Below are 20,620 nucleotides of genomic sequence, written 5' to 3'. Positions count from 1 at the left end.
GTCTGCGATCTCAGCTTGCATTATAAAGGCTGCATTCAGATACTATTGGAAAGAGTAGAGGAGACTCGGTGTTGGGATCTATTCGTTCATTTTCTTGTCGGCCTAGTCCTTTTATTAATCCGGGGTCACCAGCGGAATGAACCGGCAACTTATCCATTTTTACGCAGCGGATGCCCTTCCAGCCGCAACCCATCTCTGGGTAACATCCACACACACATTCACACACACACTACGGACAATTTAGCCTACCCAATTCACCCAATACCCTACGGCATGTCTTTGGACTGTGGGGGAAACCGGAGCACCCGGAGGAAACCCACGCGAAGGCAGAGAGAACATGCAAACTCCACACAGAAATGCCAACTGAGCCGAGGTTCGACCCAGCGACCTTCTTGCTGTGAGGCGAACATGCGACCCACTGCGCCACTGCCTCACCCTCAGTGTTGGGATAATTGCTTTAAAATATTACCAGGCTTGTGAAATATTACGGAAGGAAGAGAAGGTCAGAATTTAAAACGAGATCGCCTATAACTCACAGACTTGTTGAGATCATCTGTGAAAACATTGTCCAGTAATTTGAAAGAAGCAAGGGCTACTTGACGGTCCTTCATAGAGAATGGCCTAACAGAATATAACACCAGTGACACATTAAATGCTAGCAGAGATCCAGAAATGGCAGACATTCAAGAAGATTATGAGGAATGGGAAAGAGATTCTCAGTGAGTCGGTCGGTGGTCAATGCTCAGACTGTGCAGTTCGATTTCCTATTGCACCAGTTCACTCTAATACCACCATGCATACTAGGGAAGCAGGGCTGGAACCAATGGCTCATAGCATGCTCAGAGGGTTTACCCAGATAAACTAGAAGCTGTGATCGCAAATATTGGGAAATTTGATCCCATTAAAAAGATCCTATAGTTTCTAAAGAAGTTAGAGGAATAAGCAGAGGTGTACAAATGGTGAAGGATGAGTGTGGTTAAGAAGGTACTCAGAGCCTGGAGCTTTATCTCAGAAAGTAAAAGTGCAAAACTGCAAACAATTCAGAGAGGAAACAGGCATTGAAACACTGATATGAGGAGAAAGTATCTGAGACACACGTGAGGAAAGGGAAACACCCATGTTTAAGACATTCGATGTCAGTGAGAAATCTCAAAGGATTGTTTGTCGTGCATGTGGATAGAATGGCCACATTTTAAAACAGCTTAAAAAAAGGAAGGAAAGCTCAGTGGTTTGTTGCAGATGTGGAATGATGGGGCACATGGCAAAAGTGTCACGCTTAACTCAAAAGGAAGACAAGTTATAAAGATTTGCATAAGAAAATAGTCAGATTAGGAAACCAGTTGGAACAGTTGAAAGGAATGAAGGAAGAACCCGTTCACACATTATCAGACACACCACTGCATGAACATGACAGTAGCTCAGTCTCAAGGCGATGCTGATGGGAACTGTTAGAATTGTTTAATGGTAGCACAATATCTCTGAGGAAACCTCACAACAGGATTGAAGCATATTCAGAGGCAGCATCTGAAGTCTGAGCTGCAGGTTAGTGGATCAACCAATGGTTTAACATGGTGAAACTTTCAATATTTCTTCAGGAGATGCTGAGATTTCAGTTTTGTGGAGTGCTGACAGATTAGTGTGAGTGTAGATTTATTTATTGACTTAATTTATATATGAATATATAATTTAAAAACTTAGTTTACTTACTAATGTATAAAAGCCAACAATCAACTCACATGAACAAAATACTATAGTGCTTTATGGTAAAAGCCTACAGTGTTTCGCTGTACACTGTTTATATTATAGCATTAAGATAATTTTATTGAATGTTACTTTATATTGTACTATTAATTATAGTAGAGTGCTAAACTGTAATGAAGACTGTTGTACACTTTTGCAGTAAAATATTGTAGGACAGTATAACCTATAGTCATTGAAAACTACAGTGTTGGTTAATTTTAATGTTGTTTTGTAGAGTATTGTTTTCATACAGGAAGGAGCTCTAGGAATCTGAATCAGGTGCATAATCACTAGCATAACGTATTCATGAAATGAGGAACTAAGTTGTTGTTAACAAGCCAGACATGGGGTGAGTGAAGGAAGTGTAGTGAATATAACAAGCGTTTAATAGTAAAAATCTATACATTTTATTTGTTATAATCAGACTTGATAAAAACCGTCTGCAGAAACACTTTGATTGACATTCTTCCTTTGTACCTGTCATCAGAAGGGGAAAGCCCCGCCCACTAGTTCCCATCTCTCCCTCATTAGCATAAGGTATTTGTCTTGTTGTGAATCTGCCACTATGCTGACACTCAGGCATTTGTAGCTCCATCTTTTTCTGTAAAACAATGGTACAATTAGGATCAAAGGCTGGAAGGGTCAGTTTCAGAGAGTTAGAAAAGATTATTTGTGGGCTATTTTGAGCTGAAACTTCACACACACTCTAGGGACATCAGAGACTTATTTTACATCTTGTATAAGACGGCGTAATACATTCCCTTTAAAGGTAACTTTTAAGATACCAGATGCAGTTGCTTTATAACACAAAGAATGGTCAGATAGGGTTGATAAAAGCAAACATAATCATCAAGGCAATCAAAAAAAGTCATCAAAAAACAGGCAGGAGATGTGTTAGGCTGCTAACATCAAAAATCACACAAGCAAAGCAAGGAATCAAAATACGGCAAGGCAAAACAAGGGAAGGAAAACGCTTTGTAAAGGTTACAGGTAACAACAACAAGACTCAACAATGTCAGTGTGTATGTGCGCTGTATAAATAGTCCATGCAATGGGTCCTTGAGCAGCTTCAGCTGTCCGTGTTTGCAATCAGTCGGGATCAGGAACTGGTGTGTGTGTGCGGTGCAAGCTGGAAGTTGTAGTTCATATATGTGGCAGATTTGTAGTTTTATTGCTGGTGATTGTAACATATGTACAAACTTTTTAAATCTAAACTGCTGTCATGACTAGAGGAGCTGAGATCAGAATTTGTATTTTCTGTCCGTGAACAACAACAAACTATTGAATTGAAATGTTAATATGCCGACTGTCTGAACTAAACTTTAGTTTAGAATTTAACACCATTTAAAGGAAAAAGTGAGTATGAAGGTAAACAATATTTTTCAGATGTTCTCATCTTCTCCATTTCAGCAGAATGTTCACGTACACAGTGTCTGTTGTGACTGGAAATCAGGTGTTTGCTGGGACTTTGAACTACATTTACCTGACGCTGGTGGGTGAAGAGAGAAGCAGCGACCGAACTCTGCTGGACAAATCCTGGTTTGAACGTTTGGACAGAGGAAAGGTTAGATTTCAGGATGTTCAGTTATATAGTTTAAAACCCAATAGGTTAAGGTAACACAAACCATTTGAGGAAATCGATTGCAACAAATCATTTAATTTCTAAAACTAATCCTAATGAGTGCTGTGGACTTACTCCATTTGAATAAACGGATCAATTTGAGTTGTGTAACAGAAGTTGTTGTTAAAGGTGGTCTCCATTGACATCCATGTGGAGGAGACTCTTGGAGAGCTTCTGCTGGTCAAACTGGAGAAGGAGAAGTTCCTGATCAATGATGATTGGTACTGCAGGAGCATCAGTGTAACGGCACCCGCTGGAGACTGCTTTGAGTTCCCCTGTTATCGGTGGATAGCTGATCAAAAGGAGCTGGTTCTTCCAGAAGGACGGGGTAATGTCCTGAATGAGGAAATATACTCTCCTTTGTGCGTTTGTGTGTATTTATGCATTGTGTGTGTTTCTTCAGGTCGATTGCCTCAAGATGAAAAGCTCTCAATAGTGAAAGAGTGCAGGCACCTGGAACTGGAAAACAGACAAAAACATTTCAGGTATTTTTGGCAGTGACAATACTGTCATTTGCCCGTTTTTGTTTGTTTAAAACTGCAGTAGGTGATAGTTTCCAGAAACTGTTTGGTTATGCTGGTTAAAAGTCTCTTCACAGTCCAATAGTAATGATTAAAGTAAATGATCTAAATGTGTTTATACAGTTGAAGTCAGAATTATTAGCCCCCCTTTGAATTTTCTTTCCTTTTTTAAGTATTTCCCAAATGATGTTTAACAGATTCAGCAAGTTTTCACAGTGTGTCTGATAATATTTGTTCTTCTGGAGAAAGTCTTATTTGTTTTATTTTGGCAAGAATAAAAGCAGTTTTTAATAAAAATAAAATAAAAAACATTTTGAGGTCAATATTATTAGCCCCCTTAAGCTATATATTTCTTCGATAGTCTACAGAACAAACCACTGTTATACAATAACTTGCCTAATTACCCTAATCTGCCTAGTTAACCTAATTAACCTAGTAAAGCCTTGTAAATGTCACTTTAAGCTGAATACTAGTGTCTTGAGTTATTAAAACTATTATGATTAGAAATGTGTTGAAGAAGTCTGCTCTCTTTAAAACAGAAATTGGATTGATAATTTAGATTTATATTCAGTTAAACAACAGAACATCAGTAAATAGCGCTATTCTGCCTAGCCTGCTTTACTGAGCTGAAGTTGCTTTTATCTTCACATTGGGTCATTCCTGAACAATGACAGCCTGTGATGCGCTCCCTATATTGTTCACCGCTACTCTGAATATTCGCTCAAAAAGAGTATGTCATTATGGCTTAGTATTGAATGTAATTCCTGCACGTCGCCCGCCAAACACTAAGCATACAGTAGTGGCTTTAGGACAAAGCGTGTTAGAGTGAGACCAGCGGTCTGAATGCAGTCTCAGTGCAGCAGGTCTCTTGCCCTGTCTATTTTAACCTTTAGCCCTGCTGGTAATCTGGAGGATTTAGATGAGCACAGCAGCATGGCGATGTGTCGAAATGTGAACAAACTCCACTGATAAAGGACAAAGTCCGCCATTCTCCGCCACACTCATACTGCTCTCCCGACAAAAATGCTTGCAGCACACAAACAGTTTTGCTGTATCAGTTCTGACAGGATCGTAGAGAAAAACATGCAACAAACTCCTGGATCATGGAAACTTTTCATGAACGGCTAAATACTGTGTGCCGTGGGTCTGTAGACGCGTCTCACCCAGTCATCAACGTAGGATCTCACAGCTTGGCACTGGCAGATCTGTCTTGCCTTCGGAAAGCATGTGCAGTCATGAATAATTAAGAAGCCGGCTCTTCTCATAGGATAAGAAAACTCCGCTATGAATAATAATGAGAAACCGACAGGTCCTCTTTGCACTTGCAGATTTGCGCTACGTCACCGATTTTTCCGCCCCAAAAATCATTTTAAACCCGGAAGCTGAAATTAGCTGACAAAAGCTAAAAGTTATCCAATTTTTCCCACAGTTAAAGCTGACAGGTGCTAACATTGTCCTAACTGATGCTCAACACACACACACACACATCTGTTAACATCTCCAAAAAAGTACTCGAGGGTTTCGTCAACCTTTAAAGCGATGCCCCATCACTCTTCCTGTTGTTTTTAGCTCACAGGTTAAAATCAGCAAGTCACTGTCCAACAACAGAAAGATTAATGCTGTTTCTTTTGCAGGTGGAAAGAATGGAAACCCGGTTTCCCAATGTCTATTGATGTCAATGGATCCTCTGAACTTCCTTTGGACGTTAAGTTTGATACCGAAAAAGTAGTGGACTTCAAATTGCATTTCCTGAAAGGGTAGGTTACCCTGTTCATGTTTATTATTTTGCTTTAATCCCAGGCTAACGTGAATCTTACTGATTTCTTAAGATGTAGTTAGACTGGTGCTGGAAAATATTTCTAATTAAATGGAGCAACAAATGGGCGAGGCAGTGGCGCAGTAGGTAGTGCTGTTGCCTCACAGCAAGAAGGTCGCTGGGTCGAGCCTCGGCTCAGTTGGCGTTTCTGTGTGGAGTTTGCATGTTCTCCCTGCGTTCGCGTGGGTTTCCTCCGGGTGCTCTGGTTTCCCCTCACAGTCCAAAGACATGTGGTACAGATGAATTGGGTAGGCTAAATTGTCCACAGTGTATGAGTGTGTGTGTGTGTGGATGTTTCCCAGAGATGGGTTGCGGCTGGAAGGGCATCCACTGCGTAAAAACTTGCTGGCTAAGTTGGCGGTTCATTTCGCTGTGGCGACCCCGGATTAATAAAGGGACTAAGCTGAAAAGAAAATGAATGAATGAATGAATGGAGCAACAAATTGATGGGATAAGTCTTTAGCCAATAATTCACCCCACCCCCCAAAAAACATAAAATTGAGGAGAAAAAAATATGTTGTTTGCAATTTAGAAAACAATATAATCATGTTTCAGTTGTGTGCGATGTAATTTCAAGTGTCTTACAATTTGGTTGCTTTATAATTTTATGCAACCTTTAACATTTTTGTTTTGGAATATGAATTTTTTGTTACATGAACTCAATAATTTAGGTGGGAAATGATCTCACAAAATGTAACTTAACCATTCAGCAGGCACAGGACATCAACATGACGTCAGATTGATGCTCTACCCCAACGTTGTGAGACGTTGCATTTTGTTTGGAAATGAAAATTGGGTTGACGTCAGATTCCAATGTCTGGCCAACTTAAATGTCCAAAGTTGGGCAGACATTGCATTTTGGTTACTTTCCACTCATTCATTAATTTTCTTGTCGGCTTAGTCCCTTTATTAATCCGGGATTGCTTATCCAGCAAGTTTTTACGCAGCGGATGCCCTTCCAGCCGCAACCCATCTCTGGGAAACATCCACACACACACTCATACACTACAGACAATTTAGCCTACCCAATTCACCTGTACCGCATGTCTTTGGACTGTGGGGGAAACCGGAGCACCCGAAGGAAACCCACGCGAACGCAGGGAGAACATGCAAACTCCACACAGAAACGCCAACTGACCCAAGGCTCAAACCAGCGACCTTTCTGCTTCGCCTGGTCACTTTCCAACGTAACCTAAATACAGCAACATGTCAACGTCTAATGATGTCACAGCTTGACGTTGATTGGACGTTACTACTATGGCGTCTATCAGATGTTGGATTTTGGTTGTCATATCAGACGAATAAATGTCAGTATTTGACGTTGGTTTAAGGTGTTGGCTAGATGTTGGATTTTGGTCACTTTCCAACACAACCTAAAATCAACAAAATGTTGACGTCATATTACGTCTTTATTAGACGTCAAAATAATGTTCTTAGCTAAGGGTGACTTAAATCTATCTTAATATTAACATCTTATGATATTGTGTGTCTCCTAGGCAGAATCACACACTGAAAATCAGATTTTGAGCATTCAGCTGTATCTTTCTTCTTTTTCAGGATTGGAAATGTTGGTCTTAATAAATGTAAGGGTTATTACCAGTCTTGGAAAGACTTTGCAGATTTTGAAAAAGTGTTCATAACCATTGAGAACACAGTGTCAGGTTTGAATAATTTAATATATATATATATATATTTTTTTTTTTTAGATTGAGCATCCATGTGCTGCCAAACAAATGCAAACAATATCATATTATCAATTCACCCATTAACCCACTTTATCATTCATTATTACAGAGCATTTGATGCAGAGGTGGAAGGAGGATGCAGTGTTCGGTTATCAGTTCCTAAATGGCTGCAATCCTGTGATGATCAAAAAGTGCACAGAACTTCCAGGGAAGTTTGTGGTCACGCAGGAGATGGTGAGGAACTCCCTGGATAAAGGAACAACTCTGCAGGATGAATTACAGGTTAGAGAAACACTTACTAAACGTATACTATTAATCAAGTTAGATTAATAATTAAGGGATTTTATGTTGTTAGAACTTTTTTCTTATTAACAAGGTGTTATTTCTTATTAAAAGAACATTTTCTTGTAATAATGAGATTAAATGTTAAAGGGTCATGAAACCACTCTCTTTCAGTTTAAGGGTATCTCAGAATTTGGAAGAGTGGGCATGGCCGACAGAGCAGGGTAAAAAAGAAAGGCTTGTGTCAGTTGGCTCACCATGCAGCTCAAGATAAATAAAATCTGATACAAAATGTGAGGAGACGCATGATTTTATAAGTTAAACATTTAAAATGCAAAGAAATAAACAATAGGTCATTTAATGTTGCTACATAGAGTTGAAGTCAGAATTATTCGCCCCCCTTAGATTTTTACTTTCTTTTTTAAATATTTTCCAAATGATGTTTAACAGAGCAAGGACATTTATCAGTGTGTCTGATAATGTTTTTACGTCTAGAAAAAAAATTATTTGTTTTATTAAGGCTAGAATAAAGGCAGTTTTTAATTTTTTAAAAGCCATTTTAAGGACAAAATTATTAGCCCCTTTATTTTTTCCTGATAGTCTACAGAACAAACCATTGTTTTACAATAACTTGCCTAATTACTGTAACCTGCAAAGTTTCCCTAATAAACCTAGTGAAGTCTTTAAATGTCACTTTAGGCTGTATAGAAGTGTCTTGAAGAATATCGAGTCTAATATTATGTGCTGTCATCATGGCAAAGAGAAAATAAATCAGTGATTAGAGATGAGTTATTAAAAGTATTATGATTAGAAATGTGTTGAAATCTGCTCTCTGTTGTAAAAAAACTTCTCCTTTACAGGCAGGAAACATCTACATAGCAGACTATGAAATACTGGAGGACGTGCAACCCAATGACACAGACCCCAGCACCCAGCAGTATTTGGCCGCCCCCTTCTGCCTGTTTTACAAGAACGGACAAAATAAATTCATACCAATCGCTATTCAGGTGCCTGAAAAAAACTATTATTCCACAATAACTTTAAAATAAAAATCAGTGTCACGTTTTATTATATTCTGCTCTGGTTTCTGGAACAGCTCAGTCGTGAGGCCACTCCAGGACAGATGAACACAGTCTTTCTTCCCAGCGATAATCACTACGACTGGTTGTTAGCCAAGATGTGGGTGAAATCCTGCGACTTCAACGTACACCAGCTGGTCACACACCTTCTCAGAACACACCTGATATCTGAGGTGTTTGCCATAGCCATGTTCAGACAGCTCTCTGCTGTCCATCCTGTGTACAAGGTATACAGTATACAGCACTTGGTGTTATATGTTGGTTACCACATGTTTGATAAAATGCCTTTAAGATGGCTTCTATGTGATCACTAGGGCTGTTTCTTAATATGTGTTCTTCAGCGGTCTTGCATCCTTGTGTTCTCGTGTAATGTCATCATCAGCTGCCAAAGTTCAGTACTAATACTCAAGAGCACAAGAACAGAGGACGCGTGAAACTTCCTGATTGTGTTCTTGATATCAAGGACGCACCGATGCAGACTTGAGCACCAAACTCGCTCTGGAAATCCCAGAAGTCATTGCGTATTAGCATTTTAAATAGATTTATTATTAAAGTTCAGAGATATAACTTATTTGCCTTAGGACTTTCCCTAAATGGAACGGTGAATATAAACATTATCATGGACATCTTAATAAAGGAATGAACACAATAAGGGTGTTTATTTGCTGAAATTCATATAAAAATCTGTGTTATTTATATCGTGCAACGTATATTTATCTCTGTCTTCGCGGTCTCCTGAATTAGTTCTTCCAAGGACACATGGCAAGACCGGTCTCCACAAGAACGCAAGTCCATTCTCTACGTTCTTGGAATTGAGAAACAGCCTTGTTCTTTGCCTCAGGAGAACGATCTTGCCTTTATCGTTTTATTACATTTTACCTGGGTAAACCACAAACCTTCCCAAACTCAAGAGAATGGATGTAAATGTTTAGAGGATTTCTAATTAATATTAAAGGTGTTTTATAATTCAGTTTATGGTTTGAAGCTTGAAGCATGTTTTCTCTGAATACTTTTTCTCTTCTCTAGTTACTGATCCCTCATGTCCGTTTCACCATTGCCATCAACACTGCAGCACGTGAAAAACTCATCAATGACACTGGGGTCTTTAATGAGGTATTTATTACCATTTCCTATACTCAAATAAGTTAACAAGCCACTTGCTCGATTTGCAAAATACAAATATGTCTCATTAAAAAGAATGGAACTAGTTTAGTTCTGTTAAACGATGCTTTCATGTTGTTTCTTCTGTTCGTGGACAAAACTTCTTGTGCGCACTAAAAACACCGGCTGCTCACAAATAAACTACTTGAAATACTTAAGTACAAAAAATTTAAACACTTGAGTACTTTCACTTCAGTATGGTGCTTAAAGAGCACTTCATCTTCTACTCAAGTCACTTTTTGACAGAGCACTTGCACTTTTTCCCAAATCTGGATCTCTAGTATCATATAAATGTTTGCTTTTAAATAACAGTAACAAGTAATCTGTAATGTATTACAGTTTGGAAATAACTTGCACAACACTGATTGAGAACGCACGTTCAGAACAACGACAAGAGACACAAAACTGACAAGACATGACCTGTGCCCGGACTTTGCCACAAAAACAAGAATTAACAAGACCAAAGTGGCAGAATCCTAACAACTAACTGTTTAATGTCTAAAATTATTTTATTCCATCATTATGACTTTCGTCCTGTGATATTCTCTGTTCTGTTCACAAGAACTCATCCGTGTTTTCTCCTGTTTTAAAGGCTAATAGCAGTGGAGGGATTGGACTTCAGCAAGTGATCCAAAAGGCCATGCAGACATTAACCTACAAGTCTCTGTGCTTCCCTGAGGCCATGAAAACTCGAGGAGTTGACAACCAGGAAGATCTGCCCAACTACTACTACAGAGATGATGGCATGCTGGTCTGGGAGGCAGTGAAAAGGTACTTAAATATGCACAAACCGTAGTTTTTTTAGTATTATTTTTACTTGCTGATTCATCATTTGCCTTCCTCCAGCTTTGTCTCTGATGTGGTCAAGATCTACTATAGTAGTGATGAGACCGTTCAGGGAGATGAGGAGATCCAGGCTTTTGTTCAGGATGTTTGCTCCTCTGGTATGAAGAATTGTCCCAAGAACGGTGGTGAGTATAGGATCATTTTACTATACAATGAATGAGTCTGTGCAAGCTTGTAAATGTAGAAGTTTGTCAGCTTCCATATGCATTATTCACATAATGGTACTTCTATGTGAATGATCTATGTTCACAGAGTTTCCAAGTGCCCTAAAAACCCAGGAGCAGCTGGTTGAGTATCTGACCGTGGTGATTTTCACAGCTTCAGCACAACATGCAGCAGTCAACTTTGGACAGGTGGGATTTCACACACTTTTCTGGAGGAATATAAACAAGACCTTGTAAATATCCAGCCTGATATCTGTGTGTCTCTCCTGTGTTCCAGTTTGACTGGTTTGCTTGGGTCCCGAACACTCCGTCCACCATGCGGAAACCTCCACCCACAGAGAAGGGCAAAGTGGATATGAAGTACATCATGGAGAGTCTGCCGGACCGCCAACGCTCCAGTTGGCATATAGGAGCAGTTTGGGCCCTCAGTCAGTTCCAGGACAGTGAGGTTTGATTACTGAATTTTCATAACTAGCTTACAGTAGACCTGCTTTCATTATACTTATTGACCAAACAAAACAACAATTCACTGTTTTGTCCTAATCTTCTGTCCAGCTGTTTTTAGGCGAATACCCTGATAAGTATTTCACTGAAAAACTGGTCACTGAAGCAATTGAGAATTTCCGCAAGGAATTATTTGTCATCACTAAGATCATCAGAAAGAGAAATGAAACTCTGGAGCTGCCCTACTTGTATCTGTGTCCAGACAGGATCCCCAACAGCGTGGCCATCTGAAGAAAACATCTGTGGCGAACATCTTCAAAAGCTGCTCACAGTTCATTTACACAGTATTTGCTTAGCACTTTAAAAAAAAGGCAGCAAAAAACATTGGAAAGCATGGTTTTAATTGGGCTGTTTAGATCTGTATCACACACAAAAAAATAAGCACAACAAATTACTGTAATACAGCGGTCCTAAACTCAATTCCTGGAGGGCCGCAGCTCTGCGTACTTTAGCTCCAACCACCTTCAACTCACACCTGTGTAATAGTAGTCTTGAACACCTAGTAGTCTTGAACATTTAACTATTGAACTATTTAGAACATTAACATAATGGATACAGCAGTGGATATAAACGAGTACCCTGTCACATTTGCCATGCCAAAACTGCAATGCTAAACGCGCGTGCGTGTGTGTGTGCGCTCAAACTCCACACCAAATACATCAAACAACCGTTGAAAAAGTTTGTACTGTAATAAAAGAGATCTGCTTCATTCTCGTCTGATACTGTGCTGCTTATGCGTGAGCTGCAGCAGGAGACGCTACACCCTTCAGAGCAATAGTGAGCGATCTCTTGCTCACAAAGCATCTTAAATTTCTAATATACACAAAGGTATAATAAATAGTCTGATGGGTGTTTTGAGCTGAAACTTTACAGACACATTTTGGAGACACAAAAGTCTTTTATTAAATCATGAAAAGGGGGTAAAATAGGTGTCCTTAAAGAACTTGTAGATAATTGTACTAGAAACAAGACACATTTTTTCCAGTGTAAGTACGTCAAAGAAAGAGGACAGCCATGCATTTGCTCTTGGACACAGTATACATTTATTTATATTGCATTCATTTTGCATGCTTGGAATTATCCAATCGCAAATTCAAGTCATTACAATTTAATTTTAATTTTGATTAATCGTACGTGGCAGTCTTGTGAAAGCATGACACACAAATTTAGAATCAAAAATTGTCCCCTTTTTAGTCATTCTCATTCACAGTTACTGTATATTGGGGCACTTTCTGCAGGATGAGTTGCAGGGTTGCTGATCACAGCAATCTGTAAGAAAACGTAGATGAATGCGTATTAATTGATATTCGATAACTTTGACTCTTTACTGAATTCTTTACACCTTTCCAGTACATGAACACTCATATTTTGTGATTTTGTTTCTTGAGTACCAATATACTTAAAGTACAATTAAGCTGGGGTTCAGATCTCTCTTACCTCTGAGCTGTCATGGAGATGGGTCTGTGAAGTTATAACTTGTGATATAAACTGCACCTTTGGAGAAACACAGGTTTAATATTTTTTAAAAACCATTAGAATATCAAGTAGAGTTCACGTACCATGAAGACTTGTTTTTGAACTTTAAAGACAATTTACATCAATATTTGCAACACAGGCTCATTCTAAAAACGTAGTCCAGCGGACGTTTCTGGAGACCGCGGGATCCCGGGAGGTACGTATGGCTGCATTTAATTTTTCTAATTATCCTAATTCTAAGAATCCAAAAAATAAAGTGAACGAGTTCATAACAGGGTGAGAATGCGATGAAATCTGAAAACGTGATAAGAAAAAAAAAAACAGACGAGGGTTTTTCTTTTTCTAGACGGCTTTTCTAAATTGTCGCTCGGGTTCAGGGAAGTGAGTGGCCGGGCGGGTCAATTGGTAAAACTGGTTGGGTTCAGGGAAGGAGGTGGGTGGGTCAGCCGATTGGCCGGTCGCGCAGTCAATCATTCGGTCAGTCAGACAGCGGCCTCTGGTGGGTTGACGCAAGAACAGCGCGGGCGTGAACGGAACTCGTGAGAGACATTCGAGATACGAAAAAGAGTGCACAGCGGCCTCTCGCGGATTCACGAAAACACAAACTGCACAAATACGTACCTCCCGGGACGTATTTTGCGGTCTCCAGAAACGTCTGCTGGACTACGTTTTCAGAATGAGCCTGGGTTGGATATTTACATGTTTTTGACCCTTGAACCATGTTTTGAATAGTTGCAATTTAGCCAAATATTGCCCCATTTTAACAAACCATTCATCAGTGGAAATCTTATTCATTCGATTGTATCCAGGGTCACAAATGCCCTGGTGCCTTCATCTGGTTTTCTAAAAAACAGCATCTGAAAGTTATAACAACTTTTAAAAGTTTCTCAGTATGCTGCTGTCATGAGTAGACAGGACTCAGACAGGTATTAGGGCCCGCTTCCACTGATCGGTATGGTAGGGTACGGTTTAGTACGCTTTTATGGCCAATTCCACTGTCAAAAGTCGTACCGAACCAAACCGTACCGTACCACTTTTTCGGCACACTTTCGAAAGGGTCCCAAACACGAGAAAGGGTCCCAATAGGTGGAGCTAGATGTGCAGCTGAACGCTATTGGTTTACAGAGATACGTCATTCTCTTACGCAACAAGCCAGAATGTAAACAAAGCTGTTGACCTGTCAAGTTACAATGTAAGCAATTTCTGAGTCCACATAACTGAAGGCACAATTCATTGCATTCTAGGAATGATTTATTGATGGAAAATGCCACCAGGTCACTGAACCTCTTAGTAGAAGCTAGCATGGCCAGCAGAGCTGTCTTTTGTGACAGGTACTTGAACGGCATTGACTCAAGCAGTTCAAATGGCTCTCTCTGTAGACCCACCAGGACCACAAAAAGATTCAACGAGGTGATGAGAGGTAGGTGAGATGGATTTATTCACCAAGCACTTCTGAGGAATTGAATGACCAGGTCATGGTTCCTGAGCATCCTGCCATCCACCGTATCAACTTCAAAACCAGTGGTTTTCAGCCAGATTCCTGGAGCCCCCTTGCACAGTGACTGCATCCGAAATCTCCTACTGTTTCAAGTAGGTACTACATCTAAATTCACTTCATGACCATTCGAAAAATATATGCTATCACGGTTGATTAATCGAAAATAAACCAAAACTGAAATTCATAAACTATAACTTTTGGAATTTCTCCATGTTGGTTCTTTGTTTTATTCATCTTGTTAATACTACCTTTTTAAAACACATTGCTACATGTAGAAAGCCTTAGCACTTCAGAGTTTCACTCTCAGCGTAGAGTGAGTACATTGGAACATGCTTGCTCTGAGTGAATCCCCACTAACAACTCTTAGTGACCGACTGAAAGGGAACTCCAGACTTGACTTATTACTCACCTGAGGAGAGCAGCAGGTGGCTTTACAGGCAGACGCTGACAGAAAAATGGAGATGATACACTCAAGGATGGCGAACACCAACAACACACCACTGATTCCCATGGAAAGAGTCTGAGAGAAGATTCAACATTAACATAAATATTAGCAACAAAAAAAGAAGACTAAATTGACACGTACACTTGCTGCTTAGCAGTCCAATATTTAGTAAAATAATATACTTTTAGGTCAAACTTTCCTAAGTTTACATGTATAATGACAATGCCTCCTTTCCTAAAGATCTGTAAATACTATTATTATATTATTGTAAATATAAAAGTGTCACGTTATGTGGGACGGATGTAACAAAAACAAGGAATCTTAAATAATCCACATATAAGATAATAAGCACAGACAATGAACTGAGGACAATGAGACTGACACTGATAGATGACAAAAATGTTATAGTACTTAACTAAATACCCAACTAAATAATATTACATACCCGATACAAATAGCGGAATTGGTAGTCGTAATGGACAGAATAGTCAAAAAAACTGTACATTGAATTCACTGACAAATCCACTACCAATAGTATAATGGAAAAGCCTGCAATAATAGCACTGATGATGTTCATTCCAAGTGAACCTTTCACCTTTAGGCAGAAACACAACACAAAGCAGAAACTTTAAATAAATAGATGAACACAAAATAGCCATGAGTGGCAATAGCCACTAGTTTATCGCTACAATGTAGTTTTTAATTTAATTGAAATGATATAGATAATAACAAATACAGAAATTGTTGTGTACATACCAAACACAAACTGGAGGGGGAATTGAGTCTGTTTTCTGCAGCAATGCAGAGTGAGCCTGTGCTAATGTACTGAGAGAAGAGAGGACAACATTAAAGATTCTGATAGTTTAGCTTGTAAATTTAAAGACAGAATGTATAATTGTTTAACTGTTCCTTACAATGACAGATCCCCAGAAAGGACAACCAAGACTTGCAAAAGGAGAGTTGACATAAATTGCAGACACAATGCCGAACAGGAGAGTCAACAAACCAATCATTATCTGGACAGTCTGTACAGGGCAAAAACAGTACAGTCAGCATGAGAATACAATTCATATAAAGTCGTCATGAAATCAAAATATACTCTTCTTATTTTTATATGTATTTAATCACATGGATACCATTTTATATGTATTTAAGTCATGGCCTCTTCTCCTGTGTGTATCCCTCCGCCTGCAGCGAGTGCCAAGCAGAAGACTAAACTCACTACAGTTTGACAAATACTGCGTCTGTTCGACCATGTAATGCATTTTTAGGCAAGAATGTAGTTGTTTGGATTGCAAATGTGCAATTTATTCATAAGTATTGAATCTATTTGAATGATTTTGGAGATGGAACTTCCAGCACATGTCAATGATCCAACCCAAGCTCATTTTGAAAATGTACCTCTACATACATTTCTGGAGAGCACCAAATACATCCCAGGGGCTACGTTTTTTTGCAGTAAAGGTTTTTGCAGTGTATGGTTTTTCCATTCACGCCTGCTGTTCCCACGTAAATCTATCAGAGGTCGCTATCGACTGACTGACTGACCCACCCCTCCTTCCCTAAACCCAACCTACAGTGTTTTCAAAAGCACAGATTGACCCGCTTCCCCCTAACCCCAACAGACAATTTAAAAGTAAAGTAATCCAGAAAAAGAAAAGCCCTGTCATGTTTTTTATCATGCATTCAGATTTTACTTTGTTATTTACTTAGTTTATTTTATTTTTTGGCTTTTGTTTTTGCCTCACCTGCTTTCTGGAACCACTCCTCACCAGACTCAAACCCCGTTGTCAAGGTCAACTCCTCTCTCTGTCTCAAACCCACCGACATACATGGCAAGCTAACCAGACAAACGTAACAGTGGGAGAGCTGTCCATATGGAGGTAAACGGTCAGCTGGTAGCGTGAAAAGAAACGGCATCACACCACCACATAACATTCGTTTTAAAAACGAAATGCAGCCATACGTACTTCTGGCTACATAATTCGAAATCTCCAGAAATGTATATAGGGCTATGTTTTCAGAATGAGCCTGTGTTGCAATGATCATTCAGCCTGTGTTTGACCACTGAGAGCACTCCTGTGATGGGTTGCCTGAATATAACAATTTTAATTTACTCACTATCCTTTGGCTTACAATTTGAACTGTTTACTTGTTGAATGTTAAATTTGACATTAAATTTATTCCTGCGATTCATCCATTAGTGTCTTATGATCCTTTAGAAATCATTATTATATGATGATTTGCTGTTCAGTTATGATCAGTAATTATTGGTGCAAATCACTAATAGTAATCCTTTCAATTATCAATGCTGAAAGACTTATGCTGTATTCACACCCGACGCGGAACGTGCGGATAAATCGCGCTATTCGTGCATAAATTGCCGCGTGAACATTTGAGTTTATATGCTTTATTCGCGCGTCAAATTCGGGTGATGGGCAGGGCTTCTGTCTGCCCGGTGACTCTAGCTTCGCAGCTAAATGGCTAACATGGATTTTATGAAGAAAATAACAGTGTTTATGTGTTTTATGAAGGCTGAAAAACAACGTCGACACGTTTAGGGTCGTGTCTGAGTCCACTACATCCTTTCAGAGGTGCATCCAGCTCTGTGAGCTCATCAACTCCTCCAGAAACTGAACCTGGATGACGGAGGCTCTCAGCGGTGCTTCTGACTGAGCCAAGCCCAGTTTGATGAACTGTTGTCGGTGAAGGCTGGAGTATTTCCCTCGGAACACCGACAACAGGTTCTACGTCACAATCACACCCCCACAACAGCAAGCTTCTGATTGGTTAACACGGCCAGGGCCGGCGTGTCCATAGAGGCGACCTAGGCGGACCTAGGCGGTCGCCTAGGGCGGCAGTATAGAGAGGGCGGCATCCGCGACACCTCCCTCACCACCCGCATCCTCAGATATATTCGCGCATAGACGACAGAATAGAGAGGGCGGCGTCAGCGACACCTCCATCAGCACCCGCATGTCCTCAGTTATATCCGCGCATAGGGCGGCAGAATAGAGAGCGCAGTGTCCGCTAAAGATTTCTCCCTCAGCACCCGCACGTCCTCAGTTATATCAGTGCATAGTGCGCTGGAAAAGAGGTCCGCGACAACATACTTCATTTTCATAAACGGTCACTTTCGTTTTCACATTGGGGTTGAGGGCGGCGTGATCGTACTCTGCCTAGAACGGCAGTTCAGCTTGCTCCGGCCCTGAACACGGCGCGAATGTCCGCTGAAGTTCAGATTTTCAAACTCGAGCGACTGGCGCGAAATATGCGTTAAGTTTGTCAAACGCGCAAAACGCTCAATTCGCGTGTATCGTGCCATTCGCACAACGCCATTCGCATCATTCGTGCCGCAGGATGTCTATTCGCGCGTTTGCATTGACTTAACATGTAAATCACTCGCGTGTTTTTTGTGGTTTTGATTTTGACGCATGTTCCGCATCTGGTGTGAACGCAGCATTAAAGCTCAAAATAATAGCTTTTATCAGTCTACTTTTTTACATTGTAAATGTATTTATAATACATTTACAATACAAAGATTGCACACAATATGTATGCTTGTGTGAACCACTCCATTTTGGGATTTAATCATGTTCATTTCTAACCTCACACTGATATATTTACATTATAAAATAATAATATAAAACATATACTAATAATAGCAGGGTGGTGCAGTGGCTCGGTGGTTAGCACTGTTGCCTCACAGCAAGAAGATCGCTGGTTCGAGCCCTGGCTGGGTCAGTCGGCATTTCTATGTGGAGTTTGCATGTTCTCCTTGTGTGGGTTTCCTCCAAGTTTCCTCCACAGTCCAAACACATGCGCTATAGGTAAATTGGATAAGCTAAATTGGCCATGTGTGTGAGAATGTGAGAGTGTATGGGTGTTTCTCAGTACTGGGTTGCAGCTGGAAGGGCATTCGCTGCGTAAAACATATGGTGGAATAGTTGGAATTGTTCATTCCGCTGTGGCGACCTCTGATAAAGGGACTAACCCGAAGAAAAATGAATGAATGAATAATATTATTAATAATAATAATACAAAAGATAATAAAAGAAAACTTAATGAACAAATTCTCACCCCAAGGGCTTTAGGTTGGCTTTTCAGAAATGCCTTTAGTTCAGTGAGAGATGGAGCTCCCGCTAGCTGCTGTAGACTAACGGGGACATTCGCATGTCCAGCTGGAGTTTGAGCTGCTGGTTGAAGCTGAATGATGAAGGTTGAAGAGCCAACGGGCATCACTGTGCTGGACATCCTTGTTTCTCAATCTGGAACAGACCAGCAGAAAATCATAGTAAATCACGGTGTGAATGGGGTATAATTACAGCTGGTGTTGTTCAGCCAACGGTAAACTTGCCATAAAAGGTTAATGTGACTGTTTTCAAGGTTCCTTTTAAAGCATATAGCTAATACTGTGGATAGAAATAATGTTAAAAAGAAGAGCTGTAGTAGACCTTGAAAAAGGTATAAAATACACAAAATCCTATTAGTCGAGCATTTTATTTAAATCGTTTATAGCAAAAACTCATTTCCAAAAACACTACTAGTCATTGTACGTCCAGGAAATGCATTCGTTAATATGTCAGTCGACAAAATGCAAAAATAATGCAAAGAAAGGACTTTATATTAAAGGTGGTCAGATGTAAAGTATAAAATTTTGTGGTTTACCCGAAAGGAAATTCTCTCTTTGGTTGGTTCGCTACTTGATCTTTCCTCTGTAGTTCAGATCACTCTTCTGAGATCAGCCAAATGTGAACCTTTATGTCTGTTATTACCTTAATTCTACTGGTACAGTTTCCCAGAATGAAAGGTGGAGCACAGGTTGTTAGGAGGAGTTAGAATTTCAGTGCCACCAGGAAATATAGAGAATATATATATATATATATATATATATATATATATATATATATATATATATACATACACACAGTTGAAGTCAGAATTATTAGCCCCCTGTTTATTTTTTCCCCAATTTCTGTTTAAAGGAGAGAACATTTCTTCAGCACATTTCTAATCATAATAGTGTTAATAACTCATCTCTAATAACTGATTTATTTTATCTTTGCCATGAGGACAGTAAATAATATTAGACTAGATATTCTTCAAGACACTTCTATAAAGCTTAAAGTGACATTTAAAGGCTTCACTAGGGTAATTAGGGTAACTAGGCAGGTTAGGGTAATTAGGCAAGTCATTGTATAATGATGGGTTTTTCAGTAGAAAAATAGTATATCTTAAAGGGACTAATAATATTGACCTTAAAATGGTGTTTAAAAAATTAAAAACATAATTTGAGAAATATATACATATGTAAAAAAGGAGAAAAAATTAATTTAAAAAATTTTTAAAATTAGTGACAGCACTATATATATATATATATATATATATATATATATATATATATATATATATATATATATATATATATATATATATAAGAGAATTCAAAGAGAGCTAATTATTCGGACTTAAACTTTATATAATTTTTTTTTTTATACAGTTCAAAAGTCCAAATAATTATCCCTCTTTGAATTTTCTTTTATATATATATATATATATATATATATATATATATATATATATATATATATATATATATATATATATATATATTAGTGCTGTCAATCGATAAAAAAAAATTTAACTAATTAATCACACTTTTTTTGGCTATTCAAATGTAAAATTTATGCAAACGCAAGACAAAAAACTATTTAAATTCAAAATATAATTTATTTATTATAGTTTATTATAGTTTTTGTTTAACTTGTAACACAGATTTCTT

The 20,620-nt window shown here is 39.0% G+C and overlaps 2 protein-coding genes across 4 annotated transcripts; one reads left to right on the top strand and one right to left on the bottom strand.

Annotated features, from left to right (window-relative positions):
* The first annotated feature begins 1,011 nt into the window (after nt 1-1,011).
* alox5b.1 (arachidonate 5-lipoxygenase b, tandem duplicate 1) lies at nt 1,012-12,924 on the top strand. 3 transcript variants are annotated; one of them, XM_087283518.1, is made up of 15 exons: nt 1,012-1,542; nt 3,151-3,304; nt 3,491-3,689; nt 3,765-3,846; nt 5,517-5,639; nt 7,256-7,359; nt 7,493-7,665; nt 8,526-8,672; nt 8,762-8,971; nt 9,771-9,857; nt 10,498-10,676; nt 10,752-10,876; nt 11,004-11,104; nt 11,193-11,363; nt 11,471-12,924. In XM_087283518.1, the coding sequence occupies exons 2-15, from the start codon at nt 3,155-3,157 to the stop codon at nt 11,648-11,650; spliced, it is 2,031 nt and encodes a 676-aa protein (XP_087139644.1). In that variant the 5' UTR covers nt 1,012-1,542; nt 3,151-3,154; the 3' UTR covers nt 11,651-12,924. The 3 variants fall into 3 exon arrangements, with proteins under 3 accessions (XP_087139644.1, XP_087139645.1, XP_087139646.1); XM_087283519.1 differs by having other exon boundaries at nt 1,046-1,542; nt 3,154-3,304; XM_087283520.1 differs by lacking the exon at nt 1,012-1,542 and having other exon boundaries at nt 3,149-3,304.
* Nucleotides 12,302-19,689, bottom strand: si:dkey-77f5.10. Its single transcript, XM_087283676.1, has 8 exons — nt 19,507-19,689; nt 18,919-19,106; nt 15,753-15,863; nt 15,595-15,663; nt 15,284-15,433; nt 14,803-14,913; nt 12,857-12,913; nt 12,302-12,688 (listed from the first exon to the last, which is right to left on the bottom strand). Exons 2-8 carry the CDS (start codon nt 19,090-19,092, stop codon nt 12,620-12,622), a joined length of 741 nt encoding a protein of 246 aa, XP_087139802.1. The 5' UTR covers nt 19,093-19,106; nt 19,507-19,689; the 3' UTR covers nt 12,302-12,619.
* Between the last annotated feature and the right edge of the window lie 931 nt (nt 19,690-20,620).

Source organism: Danio rerio, chromosome 15, assembly GCF_052040795.2.
Source record: "Danio rerio strain M-AB ecotype USA chromosome 15, GRCz13ab, whole genome shotgun sequence".
NCBI lineage: Eukaryota > Metazoa > Chordata > Actinopteri > Cypriniformes > Danionidae > Danio > Danio rerio.
The sequence above is the reverse complement of the archived record's forward strand: the minus strand, read 5'-3'. Positions and strand labels throughout refer to the sequence as shown.

Bases quoted from the DNA above. Each gene is read 5' to 3' on its own strand.
- alox5b.1 (XM_087283518.1), top strand. From the start codon at position 3,155: ATGTTCACGTACACAGTGTCTGTTGTGACTGGAAATCAGGTGTTTGCT. The intron at 3,690-3,764 runs GTAATGTCCTGA...GTGTTTCTTCAG, and splicing joins GGTTCTTCCAGAAGGACGGG to GTCGATTGCCTCAAGATGAA. The intron at 8,972-9,770 runs GTATACAGTATA...TCTCTTCTCTAG, and splicing joins CTGTCCATCCTGTGTACAAG to TTACTGATCCCTCATGTCCG.
- si:dkey-77f5.10 (XM_087283676.1), bottom strand. From the start codon at position 19,092: ATGTCCAGCACAGTGATGCCCGTTGGCTCTTCAACCTTCATCATTCAG. The intron at 14,914-15,283 runs GTATGTAATATT...ATCTTCTCTCAG, and splicing joins AATTCCGCTATTTGTATCGG to ACTCTTTCCATGGGAATCAG. The intron at 12,689-12,856 runs GTAAGAGAGATC...GTTTTCTTACAG, and splicing joins ATCTCCATGACAGCTCAGAG to ATTGCTGTGATCAGCAACCC.